Source organism: Fundulus heteroclitus, chromosome 8 (assembly GCF_011125445.2).
Source record: "Fundulus heteroclitus isolate FHET01 chromosome 8, MU-UCD_Fhet_4.1, whole genome shotgun sequence".
NCBI lineage: Eukaryota > Metazoa > Chordata > Actinopteri > Cyprinodontiformes > Fundulidae > Fundulus > Fundulus heteroclitus.
In genome coordinates this window covers 17,864,189-17,886,788 of record NC_046368.1, presented here as the reverse complement: position 1 = coordinate 17,886,788, position 22,600 = coordinate 17,864,189, and the positions used below count along the sequence as shown (strand labels likewise).

Below are 22,600 nucleotides of genomic sequence, written 5' to 3'. Positions count from 1 at the left end.
AACATCGATGTCCATCAGGTCAAACAGCGGGCCATCGCATGACATGCATGAGACATTGCGGTGCGCAATGGACCTACGTTTCACAGCATTGAGGACCCTGCTGTCCAGGGGCTTCCTGCTGGGGTCACTCGTGGACGAGCGGATGCCTGTCCCACAGCTATTCGCTAGAGTGTTTCTACGGGGACACACAGTAAACGCCAGGGGCCGAGTCAGCCACAAACACGAACAGTAAATCACGTGGCAACACACAGAAACACGCACTCGGCTAGCTGCGTTGCACAACATGACCACAGATGGAGTGTGAAAGTTGATTTGTGACAACAGCAGCAGCAGCAGCAGCAGCAGCAGCGCTGGAATCAAGCACACATCTAAGAGAAGAAAAAAAACAAACATTCGAACGGCAACTGCCTAGTTGGGCTTTGCTTTGCACTCACCTATCAAAGAACGTAGCTAAAAGACGGCGAAGCAACACTTTGTGTTTGATGCCGGCGCACAGATGGCAGTTCATGAGTTGGCCTCGCGTCATGAACACCTGGGTTCCTGAGGTGCATGAGCAGAAAACAATTTCCATGAGAACAATGTCTCTATCAGAAGGAGTTTATTTTTATTTTTTACATCTCTTTTTGTACCAGTTCATCTGTTAGTCACTACAACATTTGATGCCTTTAAGGAAGTCAAAACTAATTGTTAGCAAGCCAAACTTAACTATAAAATGAAGCAACGAGTGGAAGAAAATCATCCAGTACATATTTCTAAGATCAGATGTTCAACAATGGCTTTTCAAGGGCTCATTTAAAGTGCATTGCAAAAGTATTTATACATCTTTTTTTCACATTTAGCAACAGTACAAAAATGAACTGCCTTTTTGTTGGGATTTTATGTGATAGATAAAAAAAACAACAACAAAGTAAAGCAACACTGTGAAGCGGGCTGAAAATGAAACATGGTTTTCAAAATCTTTTCAAAATAAAAATCTGAAAGCTTTGGCATGCATTTTTATTCGTCTCTCCTCCTTATTCTGATTGCCTTCAGGACTTAATTAAGTGTTAAACAGACGCGGCTGTCTACCTACGTTGGTATGGCTTTCATAGAACGGTGACGAGAAAGAGACTGATGAAAGAAAGCCATAAGAAGGCAAGCCATTAAGGTCACGCAGTGAAAGGAGGTACAAAAGACATGTACTTTTTGGCCCACCTGCAAAATGCTATGGGTGGCAAAAATAAGTAACATATTGCCCTGATGGTCTTCTTATATTGCTAAGAATAATGTAAAAGGATGGTAGAGAATGAATGCCCCCTCCAAATATAAAAGAAAAAGAAAAAAAAGATTTGCAGCAGTATTTAAGGTGGCACAGGCACTTTTACAAAGCCCCATCTCGACTCAGGGGTGGATGCAAATTCATGCCAAACTTTACACATTTTTATATGTGAACAATTGAAAACCAATATTTCCGAGTTCAAAAGCCACACTTTGTAGACGTGTTGTGACAAAAAAGCAAAATAATTTAGGGGAGTATCAATTTTTATTTTGAGAGGGACAACATTTGACAGCAAGACGTAATAAAACATGGTCATTGATCTTAATTTAATTCACCCTGGATCCATAACGCCGCTGACTTTAATCATGGTAGAACTTTCTGAACTTTCTGTACTTTTTGGGACTTAACCAAAACTTGCTAATGGTGCTGCGATCCCCTGCGTCACTAAGGAAAATTGCATGTGGAGAATTATGGCTCAATTATTTTTGCTCGAAACTATTCAACGCTAAAGAGGGAAAATCCACTTCTCGCCATGCTCCCCGCGCGCTGAGTGGTCCCTGACCATCCGGAGCGTCTTCTCTACTGATCGCTAAGAGCAATATCTGGCAGTCGCTCCACATCATTCAACTTTTGTGTCATCATAACAAGAGGGAAAAAAAATGTATTTCTCCTCACATTATCGGAGCTCTGTAGGGGCCATTTGGCAAACTCCCGACAGCCAGTCATATGCTTTTCACTTTAGTCTGACTTCTACACGGTCACTCTTCCATAAAGCCCTGATTGATGATATCTGCAGAGATGGCTGTCCATACGCCAGTCTCAAACCTCCACAAAAGAGTGCTGCAGCTCTGTTTTACTCCTTTCATACAGACCAAGTCCCCAGCATGACTTAAACCCAACACTGCAAACAATCTGAATTATCTGATGTCTAAACTGCCCACGCTCTGCGACCGCCTCCTGATTTCGGCGAGCAGCTCTTTAGTGAAAATGTTTTCAATTAGTTATGACAGCTATTAGTTCTAAGAGTGTTCAAGTTAATCAAAATGGACAACAAGTAAATGTGACAACGACCAGAGAAACACCTTTGACGGCTTGCTGGGGGTAAACACTCTGGGTCATGATTGATTTGTTGTCGGATCCACAAATTGCGTTTCTAATCTGCGGTAAAGGATCTCTCCGACATCCTGGGTGTATTAGTTTGAGTGAGTACTATCAGTGAAATTGAATATTAAAAGTACTGGAGTTTAAATTAAAATGCCATGGTTTCCAGAACTAACGTTATCCGTGTCTGTCTGTCCATCCATCCATCCATTTTCTAATACAGGGGTGTCAAACTCATTTTGGTTGAGGGGCCGCATACAGCTTAATCTGATCTCAAGAGGGCCACACGAGTAAACTCATTGCAAGATTAAATAGAACTAATAAAAGTGGACTTGTTGTTGATTTTTATATGAATTTCATTTTTACACAATATATTATGAATAACCTCAGCGTTTTTAAGAAAAGTATGTGTAATTTCAACAATACTTTTACTCAGTTAAACATTTACTTGTGCATTATGCATAAGAACTGATCACAGTGATTATACAATGTTGAAAAACATTTTTTGGAACTTAAAAACACTGTCCTACATGACAAAATACATCAAACTGATAAAAATTAAGAAATGATTTAAAATCAATTTTCCACATCTGAAGCTCAGTGCTACCATCTGCTCATTAAAACACAGCGCCCCTCGTGGACAATATAGGAACTGTAGATTTTCAAATAAACGGAGTACATGTTTTTTTCAATAATTGTTTTATCATTCTCTTCCTTTTATCTCCTCTTTCTTTCACCTTTTCTTTTTTCTTCTTGTTCTTCCTTTCCTCTCCTAGTTTTCCTTTGTAGTGTCCATATCATTTGAGATATTCCCCGCATGAATCATAATAAAACTATTCACATTCATAAATCAAGCGGAGCACTATGGCAAAAGCTGTACTGTTCCACTTGTGAAAGTCAAATCTGATGAGCTCTTTTTGGCATTAAGACAACAATTCTTATTGCCACATTGCCAGACAGGACACTGGAAAAAAAAAAAAAAAAAAAACGTTGTTGAATAATGATAATGCATTTAGCCACCGGGCCATACTAAATTGTCTGGCAGGCCAAAACCGGCCCGCGGGCCGTATGTTTGACACCCCAGTTCTAATACATCTAACCCTTGTGGAGTCGCGAGGGGTGCTGGTGCCTTTCTCTAGCTGTCGATGGGCAAGAGGCGGGGTACACCCTGGACAGGACGCCAGTCTATCACAGGTGTCTGTCCATGTCTACTTCTTTTTTTTAAACTGTGTGTCAGAAGAAGTTTGTGTGCGTCCGCTTCGCTTACCAGCGACCAATTCCAGCTTCTCGCCGGGGTCCCCCTCGGTGTAGAGCTTAGGGTGGCACCGGTAGCCAATCTGGCTTATGAGGCTCGCAGGCAGCGCCACCAGGTCCCTGCGGATGAGCACGCAGTTGCGATTCTCCAAGGCCAAAGGCATCGCTGCCATCTCTGGCTTGTCCTGGACTAATCCCATCGAAAGGAAACAAAAAAAAAAAAAAAACATTTTGAGACAAAAACCAACAAACTGAGACATAAAGAGAAACATAACTGTACCGCTGGTGTTAGGTCACAACAGCGTGCTGGACTACAGTGCTTTGCAAATTATTCATACCACAAACTTTGGTGTATTTAATTTGGATTATCTATTGTGGATCAGCATAAACTGGTGCATAAGTGTGAAGTGAAAGGAACCTGATACATTGTTCAATACTGTTCAATATAGTGTTATATTCACTTCAATACCCCTAAATGATATCTAATATAACGAATCTCCTTCAGACGACAATGTGAGTCCACCGACTTCTAACATAGTTTCAGTAAAAAATACAACCGTTTTCTAAAAAGCTGAAAGGTTTGTTAGAGAATGTGAGCGAGTAAACAGCTCCAAGTCTACCCAGACATGTCCGTGGCCTTAAAGTGATGGGCCGGATAAGATGCGCAACATTTTGACTCCGATCTGTCAACGGGACAACAATTGTTTGGCTAAATCTGGCCTTTAGGGTAGACAAGCAAGATTAAAGCCATCTTCAAAAGAAAGTCATAGGAAGTCCTGTTTGCAGTTTGCCACAACCAATGTAGGGGACGTTTTGGCCTAAATTCAAAATGCTGCGTGTGGTAAAAGACCAATGCTGCAGATCAGCCTGCACGCACTGCCTCCATATTAAAACACGGTGGCAGCTGGTGAGACGTTTTCCCTTTAGTGGGGACAGAGACGCTGATGAGAAGATGTATGGAGATGTAATAACCGCTAAACATCATTTATCATTTTCCTTCCACTTCACAACCCTGTGCTGGATGGCGGGGATTCCTCGATAGCCGCCGTCCCGTAGCTTTTCTGTGCATCTGTTACAACACACCTGAATGAAACGGGTGACTCAGCAGAACGGGATGTCATGCTGACGCAATGATTCAGACATTTAATGTAGGTGTGCTCAGAGCAGGGATGCATTCACAAGTTGCAGGACAGTGGCTCTCAAGGACTGGAGTTGGAGGTCCCTGGTATACCGCAAAAAAATTAAAAAATCTCAACAAGCTAGAAGTTTGAGGTTGTGATATAACGAAATGGGAAAAGGCAAAAGAGGTAGGAATACTTTTGCAAGGGACTGTATGGGTTGCGAAAAGCAAAATCCCATTCTTATCAACGCTCCCCGTTCCCTTATCGACAATAAAAGGATTTGCAGCTGAGTTTGTGAGGCAGCCTGGGTAATCTGATGCAAGTTTATTGTGTTTCATAAATGTTTCAGAGCGTTGCAGACGTATCCCAGATAAGTCATGATGCTGCATCAGTAACCTGACATTTGGAGAGGTCCAAATCCATAAAACAGTTGGATCTCCTCCACCCCAAAAAAAAAAACCCTCTTTGACGGCATGTGGGCACAAATGCAAACTAGAGAGAACAGCGATGAATGCATTACTTCTAACACACATGCACACACTGAAAAAAAAAAGTAGATTTTCTTTTTGTACATGTGAAAGTTACTTCACATATAGCACACAAACCCTTGTTTTAAATACTTAGAGAGGACCTTGCTTTGGCTTTCATTGACTTTCCATTCATTTTCACCCCCTAACTTAAACCTAATTGACACCTTTGTCCTAAACGTAACCCAGAGACTGGAAAAAAAAGTGAGGACTAGAAAAAGGTCCTCACTTTACGTATAAGTCCTTACTTTACAAGTAAAATAGGCCAAAAATATTCTCACTCAGCTGCAAGTACAAGAACACAGACACACATACACACACACACACACACACCCACACAAAGAGGTGCATGGTTCTCAAATTTCTAACAATGTCACCCTGTGGTGCTCTGCCTGATTGCAGATAGAGTTGATTTCATGAATTACTGAAACTCTAGAGTTTAACAAACCCCGTGTTAAGACTTTCAGTTTGAAAGTGAAGAAAAGGACCGATGGGAAGAGCGTGCGTATGCCATGTCTGTGAGTATCTCACAGAACCGCTTCCTGTTCGTAAATGCAAACACAACTAAATATGTGGGATGCCTGCATGGATAGGGACGTCCGCATCAGTGTGAAACTATTGTCTGTGTGTGTGTGTGTTTGGTGGTGGTGGTGGGGGGAGGGTCATTAAAAGTGATGCAAAGGCCAGCTGCTGTGGCTGTGATAAGGACTGTGTTTTTGGTCTCCGTGCACTCCGATCCTAACTCCATAAGGCTGTCTTTAAAACAGGAGAACCCACACAGTCTCTGCAGGCGCAGCATCTTGCTTGTGCAGGATACATCATTTATGAAAGACTCAATAATGTAACTGGGATGACACAAATGTGGATCTTTCTTCTAAAGCATCTGGAGAATCCCTACAATTATGTTTTGCAAGTCATTTTTTGGGTCTTATCCGATTGGTTAAGTTAGATTAATCCCATATCGAATGAATATCCTACATTAGCCAAAGGCAGCGGAGGAATAAATTTGCTTATTCAGAACTGCAATATAAAACTCATCAAATTTCAATTCAGAGTGTTATGGAGCTCTTGCACCAAGAAATTGACTGAAATCAGACAAATTTTACACAGAACTGGCCCTGATAAGCCATCAGAAAGTTAAGAAGCCTGATTTGTTTTCCCGACCAGCGAATGCTCCATACCTATGTCCCATCTGTTCATGCTGAAGACGACACTCTTTGGTGTGGAAGTTGTTACTGCAGGAAAAACACTCAAATATTTTAGCATGAATGATGTGCTTAAAACTAAAAAAAACGCAAGCATAAAAGGTGGAAGAAGCTTCTTGGAAGTAAAAAGGTGTTTTCTTTGAAGGCATCTCAGCTATTCGTCTAAGCTACTGGCTTTTAAAAACAGGTCTGAGACTTCAGCGAAACAAGAGGCTGAACATTTCATAGAAAAGTTGCTCTGCTTTATCCCTTTTGAAGGGTTCGATTCGGTTGAGGAACATGCTGGTTTAGGAACGGATGGTCTTTTGGAAATCCCACAGTTAAGATAATAATAATAATAATAATAATAATAATATTAATAATAATTTGTCATTGTAGGGAGCGATGGGCGGCCACTAGGAGCATCCTGGGACTAAGGATCTTGCTCAGGGACCCAGAGTGGTAGTCTGTGGGATTTGAAACGGGGAACTCGGGCTCTTTTCAGGACGCACGCATCCTGCTCTGACCACTAGGCCAGCTCTCCCTGCAGATAATGGGTCTACGAAATCTACAGGGGAACGCAAACAAGATACAGTTTATAATTAGTAATGCTAACTGGGCTCATTCGTACAGATGGCGCTGCCCCATTTTCTGCAGGATTTCTCTGTATTTGTAGATTTTCGATGCAGAGAGAAACCGGTCTGTAACTGGGCTGTTTCTGAGAAACCTTTTTTTTTTTTTTTTTTTTTATTATAAACACCTTCAAGTATGGACAGTTAACTTTCAACTTGTGCAAAAAGTAGGAAAAATTACTTTACTGTAACCTAAGAGTTCTTGACAAGAACATAGAAAGGTTGTGCTTTACAAATTGGAATTCAATCCCAAATTTATTTTATCAGTGCGCCTTTTATAAAAAACATAGTCAATTTTTGTGAAAAGCAAGCAGAGCGAGACTTGGTTGAATATACTGTGGTACTCACTCCCATAGGGGTTAGCTGAACGTCCGTAGATCTGACTGTACGTCTCCTCCGTGATCCCGTCATATGGCTCTTCCTCGAACTCCTCGTCATCGTTCTGGTAGGACGTGGGGCTGTCTGTGGTGGGGAGGCTGGACTCTCCTGGGCTGGACCGCTCGGCACCTGTTCCTCCGCCTGCCCCACCCCCTGCCCCACCTCCGGCGGTTCCCTGAAGATGGAAAGTAGGCATACCAGGAATAGGAGGCCCGCCGGCTGCTGTGTAGAAGGCCCTGACCAGCCGACTCCCCAGCTCTGAGGTTGAGATCTTGGTTTGCGACGAGGGTGTGGAAATCGGCGTCGGGTCTCCCACTTCCAATTTAATCTTCCGCTGCGGTAAGACTAGGGACGACGTAGACCAGCTCTGAGTTCCCAGAGCGCTGGCCATCGACAGGCCCACGCCATTATTAAGAGGACTCTGCGGCTCCGATCCCGTCTCCTCCAAGGAGCCGGCCGTTTGCGAGTCGCAGTGAGGTGAGTTCGCCTTGAACATTAGGTCCATGCCTCTTTCAACTATGTGCTGAATCTGGAGGTAGCCAGCTGTGTACATGACAACCAGCTGTTCGCTCGCCGCCATTGTTAGCTTCCCCGTGTAGCAGAACGTGAGGATCTGCTCAAAGCAAGCAGGTGTGACGGAGGAAGGCAGCTCAAACTGGGACTTGGTCGAACTGCTGAAGAGGTCACGAAAGTAGAGGCTGCTGGCTGCCAGAACAGCCCGGTGGGCTTTAAAAGCTTGACCTAGCCCAGACAAAGAGAGAAGGTAAAAAAGCATTTGTGCAAAATGTAGTAAATCACCCCAAGGAAAAAGAAAAATAGAAAAAAAACTCACCTTTTACGAGTATGGATACATCACAGTGATGTCCCAGCAGCCGCTGCTCGTTGAGGGAGCCCAGGACCGTGGCTCCAAAATTCGGGATCTCCACATGGAGCAGCTGGGACATGTTGACCGAAGGGGGAGAGGAAGATGGGCTCTCAGATTTTCACTCTTCCACCAAGAGAGACATCTGTAAAATCCAAAAAAGCAAAACAAAAAAAATGTATGGAGGACATCTCTTACCAAAAAAAAAAAAAAAAAAAAAAGAAGTAAAAAAAAAAAAAAGTGAGAAATATGAATAGATTTGCCAGAGGGAGACAGAGAGAGTGAGAGAGAGGAGATGCAAGGAGCGACAACTGAGAGGAGGAGGCAAAGACTGAACGCTGAGATGGAATTAAGTGAGAAAACGAATACAGTTGAGGGAGAAGTGAGAGGAGTGTGAAAGAAAGATGGATATGCGAAGACAGTGGGTGAGAGATTGAGACAGGAGAGAGGAAGGAGGAGCCTTACTCCAGTTACTCCACAGGACACACACACACACACACACACAACGCCATGCCTACTGTATGAGAAATGTTGTGAAACCACTTCAGGCTATGTTGTTTGACATGACTTTTAGTTCCCGGAAACCTGAGGCCGATTCCACGTATTAGTTGTCATGCATGAACAGCAGTTTTCCTGCAGCTTTGGACTTTGATGGCCGGGAAGATAGCCTTGACAATAACTTTTTTTTTCTCCCCCCCCCCCTCCCCACTCAGCAACAAAACCCACTGAGCACCGACAGTTTTTCATGTCAGAGTTCATAGATTCTCCGTCGTTTTGCTGACGCTACACCTTTGTCAGCATTTGCTCTCTTTCTAGGCTTCGGATGGACCGATTATTTTTTTTTATTTCATTTTTTTTTTTTTTTTTCCACATAAACTCTTGACAGTTCCTTGAATTCTTCCGCCGCACATTCTCCAGGAATACCTGCACCTTCATCACTTCCATGAACCTGGTATCATTGTCTTCGTCTCTCCACCTACCCGCGCGCGCACACACACACACACACACACACACACATACATTTAAGCAGTAGTTTCATTATTGAGCAATGCTGCAGAGCAGTTTCCAGGAATACAAACTGAAAAAAAAAAAAAAATGTCACCGCCTCTTTAACACACAAACACACACACACACAGACATACACAAAGCCTCTCTCACTCACTCTCTCCCACTTCACCAACTCCATACAGACACACATGCACTCTGCCTCACTTACATAAAAAGTGTGCATGCATGCACAGGCACACAGGCGCAGCCGGTGCAGGGCTGCATAGGGAAATTACTGTGTAACCTGGCACCTAAAGCACTCACCTGGAGGAAACCGGCACATAACTTTCCCCCCACCCACCCCTGCTGCTAAGGCGCAGACATTCTGCTCACTGTTAGCCCAGACTGCTCTCAGTCCTCTGCTTTAAGCACCGCCGGGAGCAGGGACAGATGAGGAGTAGTTAAGAGACAGAGAGGACAGCACTCTGATGTTTCCCCTCTCCGTCCGGCCAGCTCCCGCTTTCACCTTAAAGTGGCTGTCTCAGAGAAGCTTCTCTGACATTTCCCTCTTCCTGCCTCCTATCTCTATATCCTCCAAGTCCCCATTCCCTCTGCTCACGGTCTGCTCGAGCCTTGTCTCAATACCTCCTTATCATCATCTCTCTCTCTCTCTCTCTCTCTCTCTCTCTCTGCTTTCTACTCTCTGAGGGCTGAATTCAACAAGTGCTGCTGTACAGAGAGAAGAGGGGAGCAAGAGAATGTAGGGGAGATAGATAGAGAAAGGGAGAGAGAGAGGGAGAGAAGAGCAGGGCGAATCAATGATGAAAGGAGTGGGAGGCTGGGTCGGCGAGTGTGTGTGCATGTGTCTGCGCGCGTGTGTCTGATCAATGCAGTATCTATACGTCGCAGAGAGTGGGAGGGAGAGAAAAACACAGGCTACAGTTACAGACGGAGACAGCGACTAGGCAGAGAGAAAGTCCGAGGGAGGGGAGAGGAGAGGAGAGTTGAGACAGAGAGAAAGTCATCCGAGGACAATACGAGCGGGGAAAGACAATTAGATCGAAGCAACTTCTGCCACATGCCCCTTCGACACGGATGTCTATACGGTGCGCGACGGAGAAGAGAAGGGGAGGGGAATGACTCAGACAAAAGAGAAATGAGAGAAGCCTGCAGAGGTCGTGCGCGCCGTTAATTAATTAGACACGGAATAGCGAAACTTTTGAAATGCCGGTTTGACGCAAGTCTGGAGAGAATGCATCATTCCCCTCGCACGGCCAGGCGTTACTAAACTGGAAGGCTTGAGAAGTTTGCAGAGAGGTGTTTTCCACTTTTTGAGACAATAGCAGGGTACAAAAAAAAAAAAAAAAAAGAAGAGAGAGAGTGAGAGAGAGGTTTTTTTTTTTTTTTTTACTTTTCAGCAAGTGTCGTGTATGTTCTCTGAATCATGCCAGGACATCTTTTTTGCCAAAACACCCACACACAACCAGAGCAAAGCACTGTTTCCACACGAGCCCTATTTTGCACATGAATTGATAAATTAAATGATTAATTTACACCTCCGCTTTGGTAGCTCCACTTATTTAGGTGGCATTTCTCGGCTGCTTCTCCTGATCCTTTTTTTTTTCTTTCTTTTTTTCCACCAGCCCAGGAAAAAATAAAAAGGGTCCTCCATAGATGATGCTTGACGTGGATGAGAGAGGAGACGGATGTTGCGCCTGTGACAGGACAACGGCTACAAGAAGCGCAGCAGCTCCCAGAAAGGATGCATAACACAAAGATCTGTGTGGGAGGTTAAGAAAAAAAAAATGCTAAAGTGCTGTGTTGGATAACTAAGAAATATATTATTGTGTTTGTGTAGACACACATTGCCTTGCAAAAGTATTCACACCCCTACAACTTCAATTTTCTTTTCACAATACAACTATAAAGTGCTGTGTGTCGTTTACATGGGTATACATAAACTACTTCATAATTGTGAAGTAAAAGGATGAGGACAAGTCATCTTTATCTTTTAGCTCCACCGTGTCATTACTTAGTGGAACCACCTTTCACTGCAATTACAGCTGCGAGGCGTTAGGGCTGTGTCTCAATCAGCTTTACACATCTCGAGACTGAAATGTTTTTGCTAAGCTTCTAAGCAAACAAACAGGTCCAGCTTAGCCAGATTTTCACGGAGAGGTTCTGTGAAAAACACCTTTCAGGTCTTGCCAAATATCCATCCGTCCATTGTCTTCTGCTTATCTGAGATTGGGTGACTTAGGTAACCCAGGCATCGCTTTCCCCGATGGCACCTTCCCAGCTCATCCTTTGGGATCCCAATGCGCTTCCAGGCCTGATAAGGGATATACGTGTAGTCCCTCCAGCGCAATCTCGGTCCCTGGATCTCCTCCCAGGAGAATACCGGAATACCTCCACGGGGACATGTTCAGCAGGTATCCAGATAAAATATACTAGCTACCTCAACGCGTTCCTTTTGAAGCGGAGGAGCAGTGGCTCTACACCAAGTTCCCTCTAGAAGACCAAGCTCGTCAACTTGCCGCTAAGGCCTGACCACACTTGAGAGGAAGCTCACGTCAGACACTTGTCTCAGAGATCTCATTCTGTGGGCTATGATCCATATCTCATGACCGTAGGTGAAAGTCTGAACATAGGCTGACTCTGCCCGAGCTTCCCTTTAATGCCCAGCTCTGTCTTGAGCACGACAGCCTGGAGAAACACTTGCATCACTGCAGTAGAAGGCCCCAATCCTTCCATCAGTCTCTCCCCCCGTCCTATCGTCACCCCTCATCACAGAACCACTGCCTCAGTCCTTATGGTCAAGTCTGGACTTTGACTTAGCCAATGTTACATCAAGACTAGCTGCATGTCGAAGGTCAACCTGGTCCAATGTTCTCCTTCATTCCCAGTATCAATGCTTTAGTTCTCTCTGACAGCTTTATTTCCAGCATTTTCTTATATTCTATCCCTCCAACTTCCATTCAAATCCGACCAGCGTTGCTGTCCATGCTGGAAAAAGATAGATTTGCTTCGCATATCCATCTGGAAACCTTCCGTTGAAGTAATTTTGGGAAGGGGCGAAAATACTGGTTAGCTGATTGGCCTATGTTGGTGATAGACGGGCCAAATAAACCAATCAGATCAACGAAGCATATGATGTACTCGTCAACATGCTTTGTCGTCACTCGTAACAGAGCAACGACGAAAACACAACCACAAGCCAAGCTACTCTTGCTGCAGGTAAAGGCTCGTTAGCTCAGCAGAGAAATACTCTGTAATTCCGATAAAACTTGCTCTATAGCCACGCTAACGCTAGTTTCATCGGCTGAAGCCGCCATGTTCTTTAGACTGAACTGTCGCGCTTCTCGTTGCGTCACACCTCAATCCGCCTCAAAGCCAACGCTGATTGGACGTTCGTTTGGTGAACGGCTCCAAATTTTCTTTAACCGAAAGTAGCCAGACTGATCTGCGAGTGAAACCTTGAAAGCTCGCGAGATCAGGATGGTCTCACGAGGCTAGTATTTGTAGGCCTGCAGCACTACAACACGTCCTCCACTTTTCAGATTTTTCTTATTTTTTTTAAAACAGGTATAACTAGCAATAATATAATTTCAATTCACAATAACCCATAGTTACGGTTTGTGATGCACCATTAAACAAAATACTTGTAAATAGCAAAATATGAAAACAGTTCATGGTGTACGAATATGTTTGCAAGGCACTGTACACCAAAAATGGGCTGCTAGCTTAAAAACTGAGAAGCGTGATGGAAACAGCTCTCATGCCCTTTTAGGACATGGGAACAATCTCAATCTTCCAATTCTCTTTCCTCCTTTTACCTCTGACTATGAGAGGATCAAACAAACAGCACCGGGCACTTCTACATCTGAGCGCATTCCCTGAAAGTGTCAGGACTCATCTCACTCCCCGCCATAGTAACCTCAGGTGGAGAAAGTTTAAACGGAGCAAACTTTTGCTCCTCGGCTGCAGCGGAAACATGAAAGTGAAGACATCACTGAAGGTTGACTACAGCAGGGTGAGTCAGTGAGTTTGTTTGGAAGAGCTTCCCCACAGCAGTGTGCGATATCTGCACGCCACATATAGGCACACATGAGTGAGCGGGCACAAAAAAAGCTCTGTGAAAAACGCCGGAGAAACACATCCGCAAACACGCTAATGCAAACAGACATAAACTCGGTCCCCTGCTCGCACACACTTCGCACACAAACCCACATATACACAGTCAGGTAATCTCCCCATGCACACTCAGCAATACACATTCTGTTTGTCTGTGTGTCCGTCCCACTGGCCTTCTGCCAGACTGCTTGTCCGCCCGTCTGTCCATTGGTTTTTGTTACTATTGTGTCCTTACGTTGCCTCTAGCTCCATAACCCCCCCTCCCCACCACCACCCGACCCCCAGCCCTCTTAGTTTTTTTTTTCCTACCCTTCCCATCCTGCATACCACATACCCACTGTCTCTCTCTGCCAATTAATGCACACAGGGCTGCATTGCAGTGAGGTTGGCGCGTGCCACGGCAGCAAGCACAGTACAGAGTCTACAGACATGCATGTACGTGCCAGCCAGGCAGAGCGGGAAGGACGGGATGGAGGGAGGGAATGGGCTGTGGGGTGGGGGGGGGGGAGGTTGGGGCAGAGAGGGAAAAGAGGAAGAGGGAGGGTGGAGAGAGAGAGAGAGAAAGAGCAAAGGAGAGTGAGCGGAGAATATGTTGAGTCAGGCAGACAGGACAGTGGAGTGCCACATAGCACATATACACAGACATAGCTGCATATTTATGTAAATGTATGCATAAATGAATTTGAAACAGGGGACAGATGCAATATACAGGAGCATGTGCAAAAGAAAATACTAAGGTGCACATTTGCACACACAAATATCCACATGCAAATTCCAACCTACCGTTGCTTGTATTAAATACAGACCTTGTACAATCCTGGTAAAAAAAAAAAACAATTTATACACACTCACAAAATACAAAGCGAGGACCGGGCCTTGAATTCCATTCATTTTCAACCCTTTCTATCGCCTTACCCTGGCCCTAAAACTCACCCGTACCTTTACCGCTTTTTACCTAACCTCAATCTAAACCTCATTGACACCTTAGTCCTAAACCCTTAGCCCAGAAAAAAAGAGCGAGCGCCAAAAAAAGGTTGTTTACTTTGCATCAAAGTCCTCATTTTTCCAGTAAAATGACCAAAAATGTTTTCAGTCAGCTGCAAGTACATACATACATACATACATACATACATACATACATACATACATACATAAATACATGCATGCATACATACATACATACATACATACATACATAATACATGCATACATACATACATACATACATGCATGCATACATACATACATACATACATACATACATACATGCATGCATGCATACATAAATACATACATACATACATACATACATACATACATACATACATACATACATACATCAACAACAGGCAGCTCGGACAGCACTCACTCGAAAACTGGTGCCCCCATTTTCGCTGCCAGAGTTTGCCTTTCCGTCTCAAACTTTCTCGCACACCAAAGCCTGTTTTTACAATCATCATTATATGCCCGACTCTGACTTCTGGCTTTCTGCACTTGCGGACATTTTTCTTATTTCGCTTTAGTTGCAGTATGAGAGGGGAATGCTATCATGATTGTGTTTTGTCTGCTTTCTTCAAAATGTGTTGCATCCATTTTTAAATCAAGGACTCATACCTACGCACGGTGTTATTAAGCGTAGCAGCAGGTCCAGCCTTATCTGAACAGACACGAGAGGATCCTCCAGATGGCATACGAACACATGCACGATCACTCATACACTTGCAGATTTCAATTACCGGTTCCACTGTTGCTGCGTAAATGACAATAGGGTAAGGGTTAAGCACAAACTCACTCAAGTTAGAGTCCTTTCGGGCCGTTTGGAATAATTCAAGTGAGTTAAATCTTAAAGTAAAGTGGATTTCACGCAATGATACAAGCAAAAACGTAACCCCAACCAGCAATATAACTAATAAAGTGACACAAAAGTAGCCCCATATATATTACTGTCTCACTTCAAGCGAAAGAATGGATGCAAAGGGCAAACCGAGTGAAAAGTTTGCTGTGAGCCAGAACAACAGCACAGCCTCCTGCTCTTGCTTATGTTGCCTCTATACAATCTCAATATGAACAGTCCCCTCGTTATAAATATTCAGATCCTGCAGTTGTTCTCATGTCTAAAGTGTACCAGACAACAGATTCTATCCACGTTGAGACGGCAACGCTCCCTGGCAACAGTTCTACCAATCGGGAACGAGCGGGCGTCTGCCTGAGTATTATGGGATGTCAGGAGGGAGAGAGCGAGAGAGAGACAGAGAGAGAGACAGAGAGAGAGAGAGGCTTCTTGCCATTGCTTATAGTGTAACTGTCTGAAGACCCTGCTGGGGAAAGTAGTCTCCACATAGCTGGGTTAAAGACAAAAAAACAAAAAAAAAAAGACATCTTTTTCTTAGAAAAAAGAAAAATAAATTCCTATGATTCATGCAGTTACGTAACAAAGAGACAACTATGAAATGATTTGTTGTGGGCTGAACATTGTCTGCTATCTCTCCACTTTCACTCAATATGCACCAATTATATGCACTGACGATGTGGGCTTATCTTGTGTCTGAGGAGAACAAAACAACAAAAAAAATAAATAAATAAAACGATTGACTTTCAGTTTAAACCCAAGGAAGAATGCTGTCTGAGACAGCAGGATGGTCACAATATGACTGCACATTCACTTTGAAGAAGCAAAAACAGTGTTTGCAAGAGTTTTGAATTACTGCAATTATCTCACTAATACATTCTTGTTTTCCTGCCCTGATTTAATCCATGGCCGAATAGACTCTAATCTCAGTTATACAGAGTTATCCTTGTTTAGTCTGGACCATACAGTTAGACTGTAGGGTTATACTTTAAATGCTGTGGTATAGTAACTAGGTGAGCCTCCATTTCCTCTACCCCATAAATAAAGATGATTTGATTGGTTTTCAATAGTCCAAACTGCAACAACGATGCTTACTTATATTTGACACACAATGCTAGCAAATAGCCTTCGTAAATACAAAAAGCAGTTGCCAAATCATGATTTTGCCTTTTAAAGGAAAAAAATATCCAAACCACCCTGACCCTTTCTGAAAATATTAAAATGATTGACCCCCCCCCCCTTGCTAAATCATTAATCAATTGTGACTTTTTTTTTTCTTTACTAGCCACAACCATGCCTGATTATTGCATGGCCCCTAGAACCAAGTTGAATAATATGCCTTGAATAAAACCTGTCTGATCTCAAATTGCAAATACTTCATACGCAGATCTAAGAAAATTCAAGAACAGAAAATAAACAAAGTCATTAATATTTGTTAGTCAGAAAAGGCATAATTCTAAAGTCATTTTAAGGCTTTTTGTCTCCAGGAAACCACAGAGACAGCCATCATCCACAAAAGGAAAAAATATGGAAAAATAAGAGAACCTTCCCAGAAGAGGCCAGAATTACTCCAAAAGCAAAATCGACAATTCAGCCAGGAGGTTAGAAAATATCCCAGAACAACATCCAAAGCACAGCAGACCTCACTTGCTTCAATCAAGGTCAGTTTGTGTGATCCAGCAGAAGGAAAAGCGCCCGGACAAAAATTGCAAACAAGGGGCGGTTTCATGCTGTAAACCGCCGATGGCCAAAAGAACATAAAGGCCTGTCTAAATTTGACAGAAAACATCCCAATGATCGCCGACCCTTTTGGAAAAAAACATTCTGTGGGCTGATAAGGCAAAAACTGAACTTTTTAGAATGGAATCCATTCCATAACATCTGCTGTAAAACAGGCGCTATTTAAAAAAATATAACGCCATGCCTCCAGTCAGACATGGAGGTGGTAGAGTGATTCAGGATGTGGACAACTTGCCATAATTACTTCAATAATGAATTCTGCTCTCTAGAAAAAAAAAAATCTTAAAGGAGAATGCCAAGTCATCAGGTTGCAGGAGAAAAAGTGAAAGTCAATTTAATTATATTAAATTATATTACATGCAGTTATTATCTAATAACTGCTTCTTTTGTTCAATTTTACAATTTGATCATATTCACTAATTATAGGAAGATGTACTGCAGCTTTAACAGCTCATTACAGAAGACATCTTCAAGAACACTGCAGGTTAAAAACATTGCATAGAAAATATTCTTGAGAACTCAGGATTTTAAAAGCTTTGTTTTTAAGATCTATAGTAAGTATTTCAATTGTAACCTATGCGAAAAATGTGTCTAGCTTTTAACAAACATGTTAATATGCCATAAATCTTTAATACGTTCAGCCTAAACCAAACCGTCATCCTTTCCAGAGTCTTACCTAATAGGTTTTTGGGCCTTAGCCAAACTATAATCGTTTTAGGCCTATATGCAAATATGTTTTCATGCTCATAGATAACCAAAATAAAACCCGGTGAGAACAAAATATGGTATATATGATAAAATGCAATTCATAAAGGCCTTTCACAGGAGTGATACCTTCACTTGTTTAATATTTCAACACCAGTAGCAAACCTCAAGCAACAACGGAACAGTTCAATGAGATGGCAAGAAGATTTAACCAGACAAATTGCCACCAGATTAGAATGCTTGAGTAAATATGGTTATCAGAACCCTGATATCCATGACTGATAAACCTACCAGGCAACCGTGTTCTTCTCGGTTACGTGAAGCTTAAAACCTCCAGACACCTCCAGAAAATGACTGCAAACAAGCATTAACTGGGCGTTTTCCAACCACACTGAAGCAGCAAGGGAACTACTTGGCATGAAAGTGAAAGATTTGGTGAGTAAAACTAATCAAAGATCCATTAAACATGTGTTGCAGACTTCTGTGGTTTCCTATTGAAGTAGGTCAGTCAAGCACTGGTGCTGAAAAGCTGCAGCCTCTTCTGATAAAAAAAAAAAACACCTTGGTGACTTTTGCAAGCACAGAAAAAGGACATTTTGAGTCAAAGCCTGATTCCTATGATTTAAAACTACGGGGAGGTTTATATAAAACAATGGTTTTATATAAAACAGATCTCTCTGAGGAAATGAGACCTTAAGCATACAAACTAAGCACATCCATTTTTACATTCCTCATATAGAGAAATGGTATTACAAATCACAATCTGCAATCAGTGTAGGATATTTCAATACAGTTTCAATAATTTTTGATGCTCCCTTATTGTGTTTTCACAAAAATTAAAATTTCAGGAATCTCAAATTGGAGTTGAAATATCCAGGTCTGGTTTGATCAGTCCAAGCATTTTAGATCTTCAACTATAAATTTGGATTCGAACTGCTTAAATGCAGTCCTGGCTAATTAAAAACTAGCGTGGTCAAACTACGTAGTTGATATTTTGATTGAATTAAGGAAAAAAAGATGCTTTGGTAAAAACTGAGCTATTTTTATCTTAACACAGCCTTACACGGTAGGGCTGCGGACAAACAGATGCTGAGGCCCTTTGCTCCCCTGCAGCAGCTGGATGACTGCTCATAAAAGCCTTCTGGGTGTCAGGGGTTAACAGTTTGCCGGTTGCAGTATTCTCTGGGCTTACAACTCATCTGTAATACCTTCTCTTCCTGTCATCATTTCTCTCTTCTACTGGGTATCCAAAATACTGCCGCACGAACAACGAAAGATGTTGTGGACTAGGAGGAGTCTCAAACATAGGGTGAAACCATAAAGCACTCACTATCACATCCAAGGCTCATAAGAATAGCTTACACTTAACCTCACCAGAAGAACACATTCTTCCAAAAAACTGGATAGCACATTGTGAGGCAAATTTCACTTTGATGAGAAATACCGTGACATGTTTCACAATTTAAGATCTCTTGCCACCACCAATACAGAGTGCAAAGGGTAAAGCACAAAGCCTTGATATAAAGATTTCATAATAACAGTGGCATAAACCTACCTTACCAGACAACGTGCTGACAGCAAATTTCAGCCAGCGTTTTAAAAGGTTTGTTTGAGCACGAAAACTGGAGGGGAACTTCCACGGGAACCTTTGCAACCTCGATCACATCTCCTGGATTTCGTTGCCCTGCCTTGCCTTGTACGACCTCTACCAAGTTGCTGATCTCTGGACCTCAACTTCTTTTCTGTGCCACAACCAATGAACCTCGCCTAACCCTTGGATTTGTCTACCCTGCTCCGATTACCCGTGCATGACCCTTGCCTGTCCCCTGGATCCCGATCAGGCTTCGGCCATTCTGCCAAACACATGCCCAGCGCTTAAAGTCAGCAAAGTCATCACTAACTCCAACGATGCTTGCCGGCTTACCCGAGGAACTGAGGTCCACTTAACAGAACCCTGGACCCTGCCTGGATTCTGACTTTATAACCTTAGACTCTTCGGCAGCCACTAACCTGTGCTCTGCTTTTCCAGTGGTTACTGCTTGCGCCTCTGGACGTTTCTTTGTCTCCCACCAGTTTATTCTTTAAAAATAAATCTGTTAAAACGCTCTCCTCGTCTGCCTGAATTTTCCGGTCTCCTGTCTGGCACGTTGCGCAAACATTAAACGTGATGGTTTTGTATTTATTGTGAGTAAGACTGGGACAATCTTATGTTCAATGACATGCTTTTTAATGAAATAACAAAGTCCAGAGCTTCCAGATACCCAAAACATGAAGCAATTCTTAAGAGTATGAATGAGCAGCAGAGGATCCCGCAAGGCACGGAGCAAATAGTCCGTCTTAAAACATCCAGAGGATTTGATTAGTAGAAACCAGGACCAGGTGAGTCTAATCAACAGGGGGGAAAAGACAGCTAAGAAGGGTGCGAGCCTAAGGGGCTGAGAGAATCTAGATAGAGAACACAGATGCATGAAAACAATGCAGAAAGTCACAGGAGATTATCTGATAAACACGGGCTGACCAGAAGGTCGACTAAAACGCAAAAGAACACTAGTAAACAAAGCAAAACATCAAAAACAAAAGAATAACTTAACCCAAAGAAATAGAATGCAGACCAAAGCAAACTCAAAGTTCACGGGGTCAAGAAAAGAACATGGATGCAAGAGAAAAATGTGAACCAAAATGCACTTTTAGAGCTGTCAAATGTTCTCCTCGACAGATTGTTGAGATGGGCATTGATTCAAACCATCACTATTTTTTCAGTTATTCAATCTCTCATGTGTTGCCCAAGGAAATCAATTGTTTTTAGCTGATTAAAAAGAAGGAAAAAGAAAAGTGTCCGCTAAAAGGCAGTAAAATCTACAAACCACATGAAAGCAGGAAAGATATTTTCATGGAACGATTTTTATAAGCAGAGACGGATCAAAAACTGGGAATTTGCAAAAAAAAAAAGAAACAAAGCTGCGGCTGAAAATCTCTGAATCCAATGAGCATTTTGTTACAGTTCAAATAAGACAAATATTACTAATAATTTTCTAAAAACGCAAAGTGAAAGCTTTCAGACTTTCAGTGATCCTCTATAGGCAAAAACACTCCTGATGACTGCCACCACTCGGCTTTCATTAGGACAAAATCAATTTAGCGGTCGCTACGTCGGACCAAACTTGAGTGCATGCTCGGCTGAGCGACGGCAGACACTTAGACATCGACCCAAATACGCTTGAACATCCATGACAGCCCACGGGGCACACAGGAGAAAGTTGAACAAAGCGACAGCGAAGAGGGAGACGGGTTGAAAGGTACATGAGAGCGGTCTTTAATGAGAGAAGAGACAAGGTGACTCGTAGAGAGGCAAAGTCAGAACACAAGGAGATGGAGAGAAAGAGGTAGTGGGAGTGTGGGATGTTAATGGGAAACAAGAAAAGAGAAGCTGACACATCACAGTCACAGTGAAAACAGAGTAGGGAAAGAACAGGGAAATGAGGCAGAGTCACACAATAGTATAAATCTTAAAAAAAAAAAAGAGCCGAGAAACTCATCTGATGGCAAGAAACGAGCAAAAAGAAAGCAGTTGAAGTTTTATTTGCCACCGACTTCTGGGGAAACCCAGCCGAGGTCGAGTCATCGTTGAATCAACACAGGTAGTTGCGTTGGATAGCCGTCGAGTTTTGTTTCGATTTTGCAAGTCCGATCAACGTCGAAATGTCATTTCTGCGATTAGACGAACAACTTAAAAAATGGTTACTATTGCAAAGCTGAATCAGTGGTGCGTTAACGACACCGTTCGACGTGTTTGGTTTTCAACTTTGATTTTGGACGCTGAATTAATGTTTTTTTCTTAAAACCGACATTTATTTTCAGCAACGTTTAAGGTCAGTGAAATGCCTGCTGGGTAACAGATCAGTGGTACCGTGGAACATCCATTTTTATTTGGAGCGACATTTTGTAGATGACCAATAATTAAGAAAACGCAAAAATAAGGTGAGGTGAGAACGACAGGTAGGTCTTGAAGGTTTTTTTTTGTTTTGTTTTTGTTTTTTTGTAATATCGAACACATATTGCAGCACCACGAGTGGCCTGCGGGTTGTTCCAGTTTGTAGTAACACATCGAACCGAGATATTTTGAACCACCATTGACACAAGACCAAAAACTCCCTAAAGTTACGGCTCAAAGGGAAGCCAATACGTAAGCAGTACATGAAGACAAAGTAGGGAAGAGAAAACCCACCAGCCAGAGAATAAACGAGTGAATGTGGAGCAGCACCAGTTGCAGATTTATACACATGGATTAAAAGGACACAATATACCAAGTCATGACTGCCATGTGATATTTCTTCTTTTGAGGCAGCTTCTTTTTTTTTTTCCTAATGAAAAAAAATAAGCTGTTGGCAGGCTCACAGCTGCCATGTGACGGTTAGGTGTCAAATATATACCGTATAAATATTTTCAATGAGCCTCAGGGACATAATTTCACGCTGGCAGACATAAAATGATGAAATTATGTTTCACTTTTGCCAGCACATGTAATTATGTGCCAGCAAAGTATGAATTAGAAATGGCTCAAGAAGATGTCTTTCTCCTACCTCTGTCTGTTTTGTAACTTGATAGATTTTCCCCAATTTATTAACTGTCTGGAAATTGTGATCAAATGAAGAGTAAACTGAAAACAATGACAACTCTGGAACTTGCAAGCTTGGCCGTACTTTACAGGCCTTGCATAGTCACGCTAACCTTTTGGATAATTGTTTTTTTGTTTGGATGAAAATCTTCTTTAAAGGATGCGTTTCTGAGGAACCTCTTTGAACAGATATGTATTGCCCACAAATAACTTAGCTTTGCTCTTTAAAGGAACTACACCTGAATTTATTGCT

The 22,600-nt window shown here is 42.5% G+C and overlaps 1 protein-coding gene across 2 annotated transcripts in view; it reads right to left on the bottom strand.

Annotated features, from left to right (window-relative positions):
* Positions 1 to 22,600, bottom strand: part of LOC105930676 (nucleus accumbens-associated protein 2) — a 46,709-nt gene that overhangs the window by 6,712 nt on the left and 17,397 nt on the right. Inside the window, exons 1-6 of one of the 2 annotated variants that reach the window (XM_012869001.3) lie at positions 9,629 to 9,989; positions 8,288 to 8,462; positions 7,426 to 8,196; positions 3,627 to 3,803; positions 435 to 540; positions 78 to 175 (exon numbers count right to left, since the gene is read on the bottom strand). In XM_012869001.3, the coding sequence (XP_012724455.2) occupies positions 78 to 175; positions 435 to 540; positions 3,627 to 3,803; positions 7,426 to 8,196; positions 8,288 to 8,399 (1,264 nt within the window). In that variant the 5' untranslated portion in view covers positions 8,400 to 8,462; positions 9,629 to 9,989. Of the gene's footprint in view, positions 1 to 77; positions 176 to 434; positions 541 to 3,626; positions 3,804 to 7,425; positions 8,197 to 8,287; positions 8,463 to 9,628; positions 9,990 to 22,600 lie in introns of those variants that run through there. The other variant, XM_012869000.3, reaches the window with a different exon arrangement.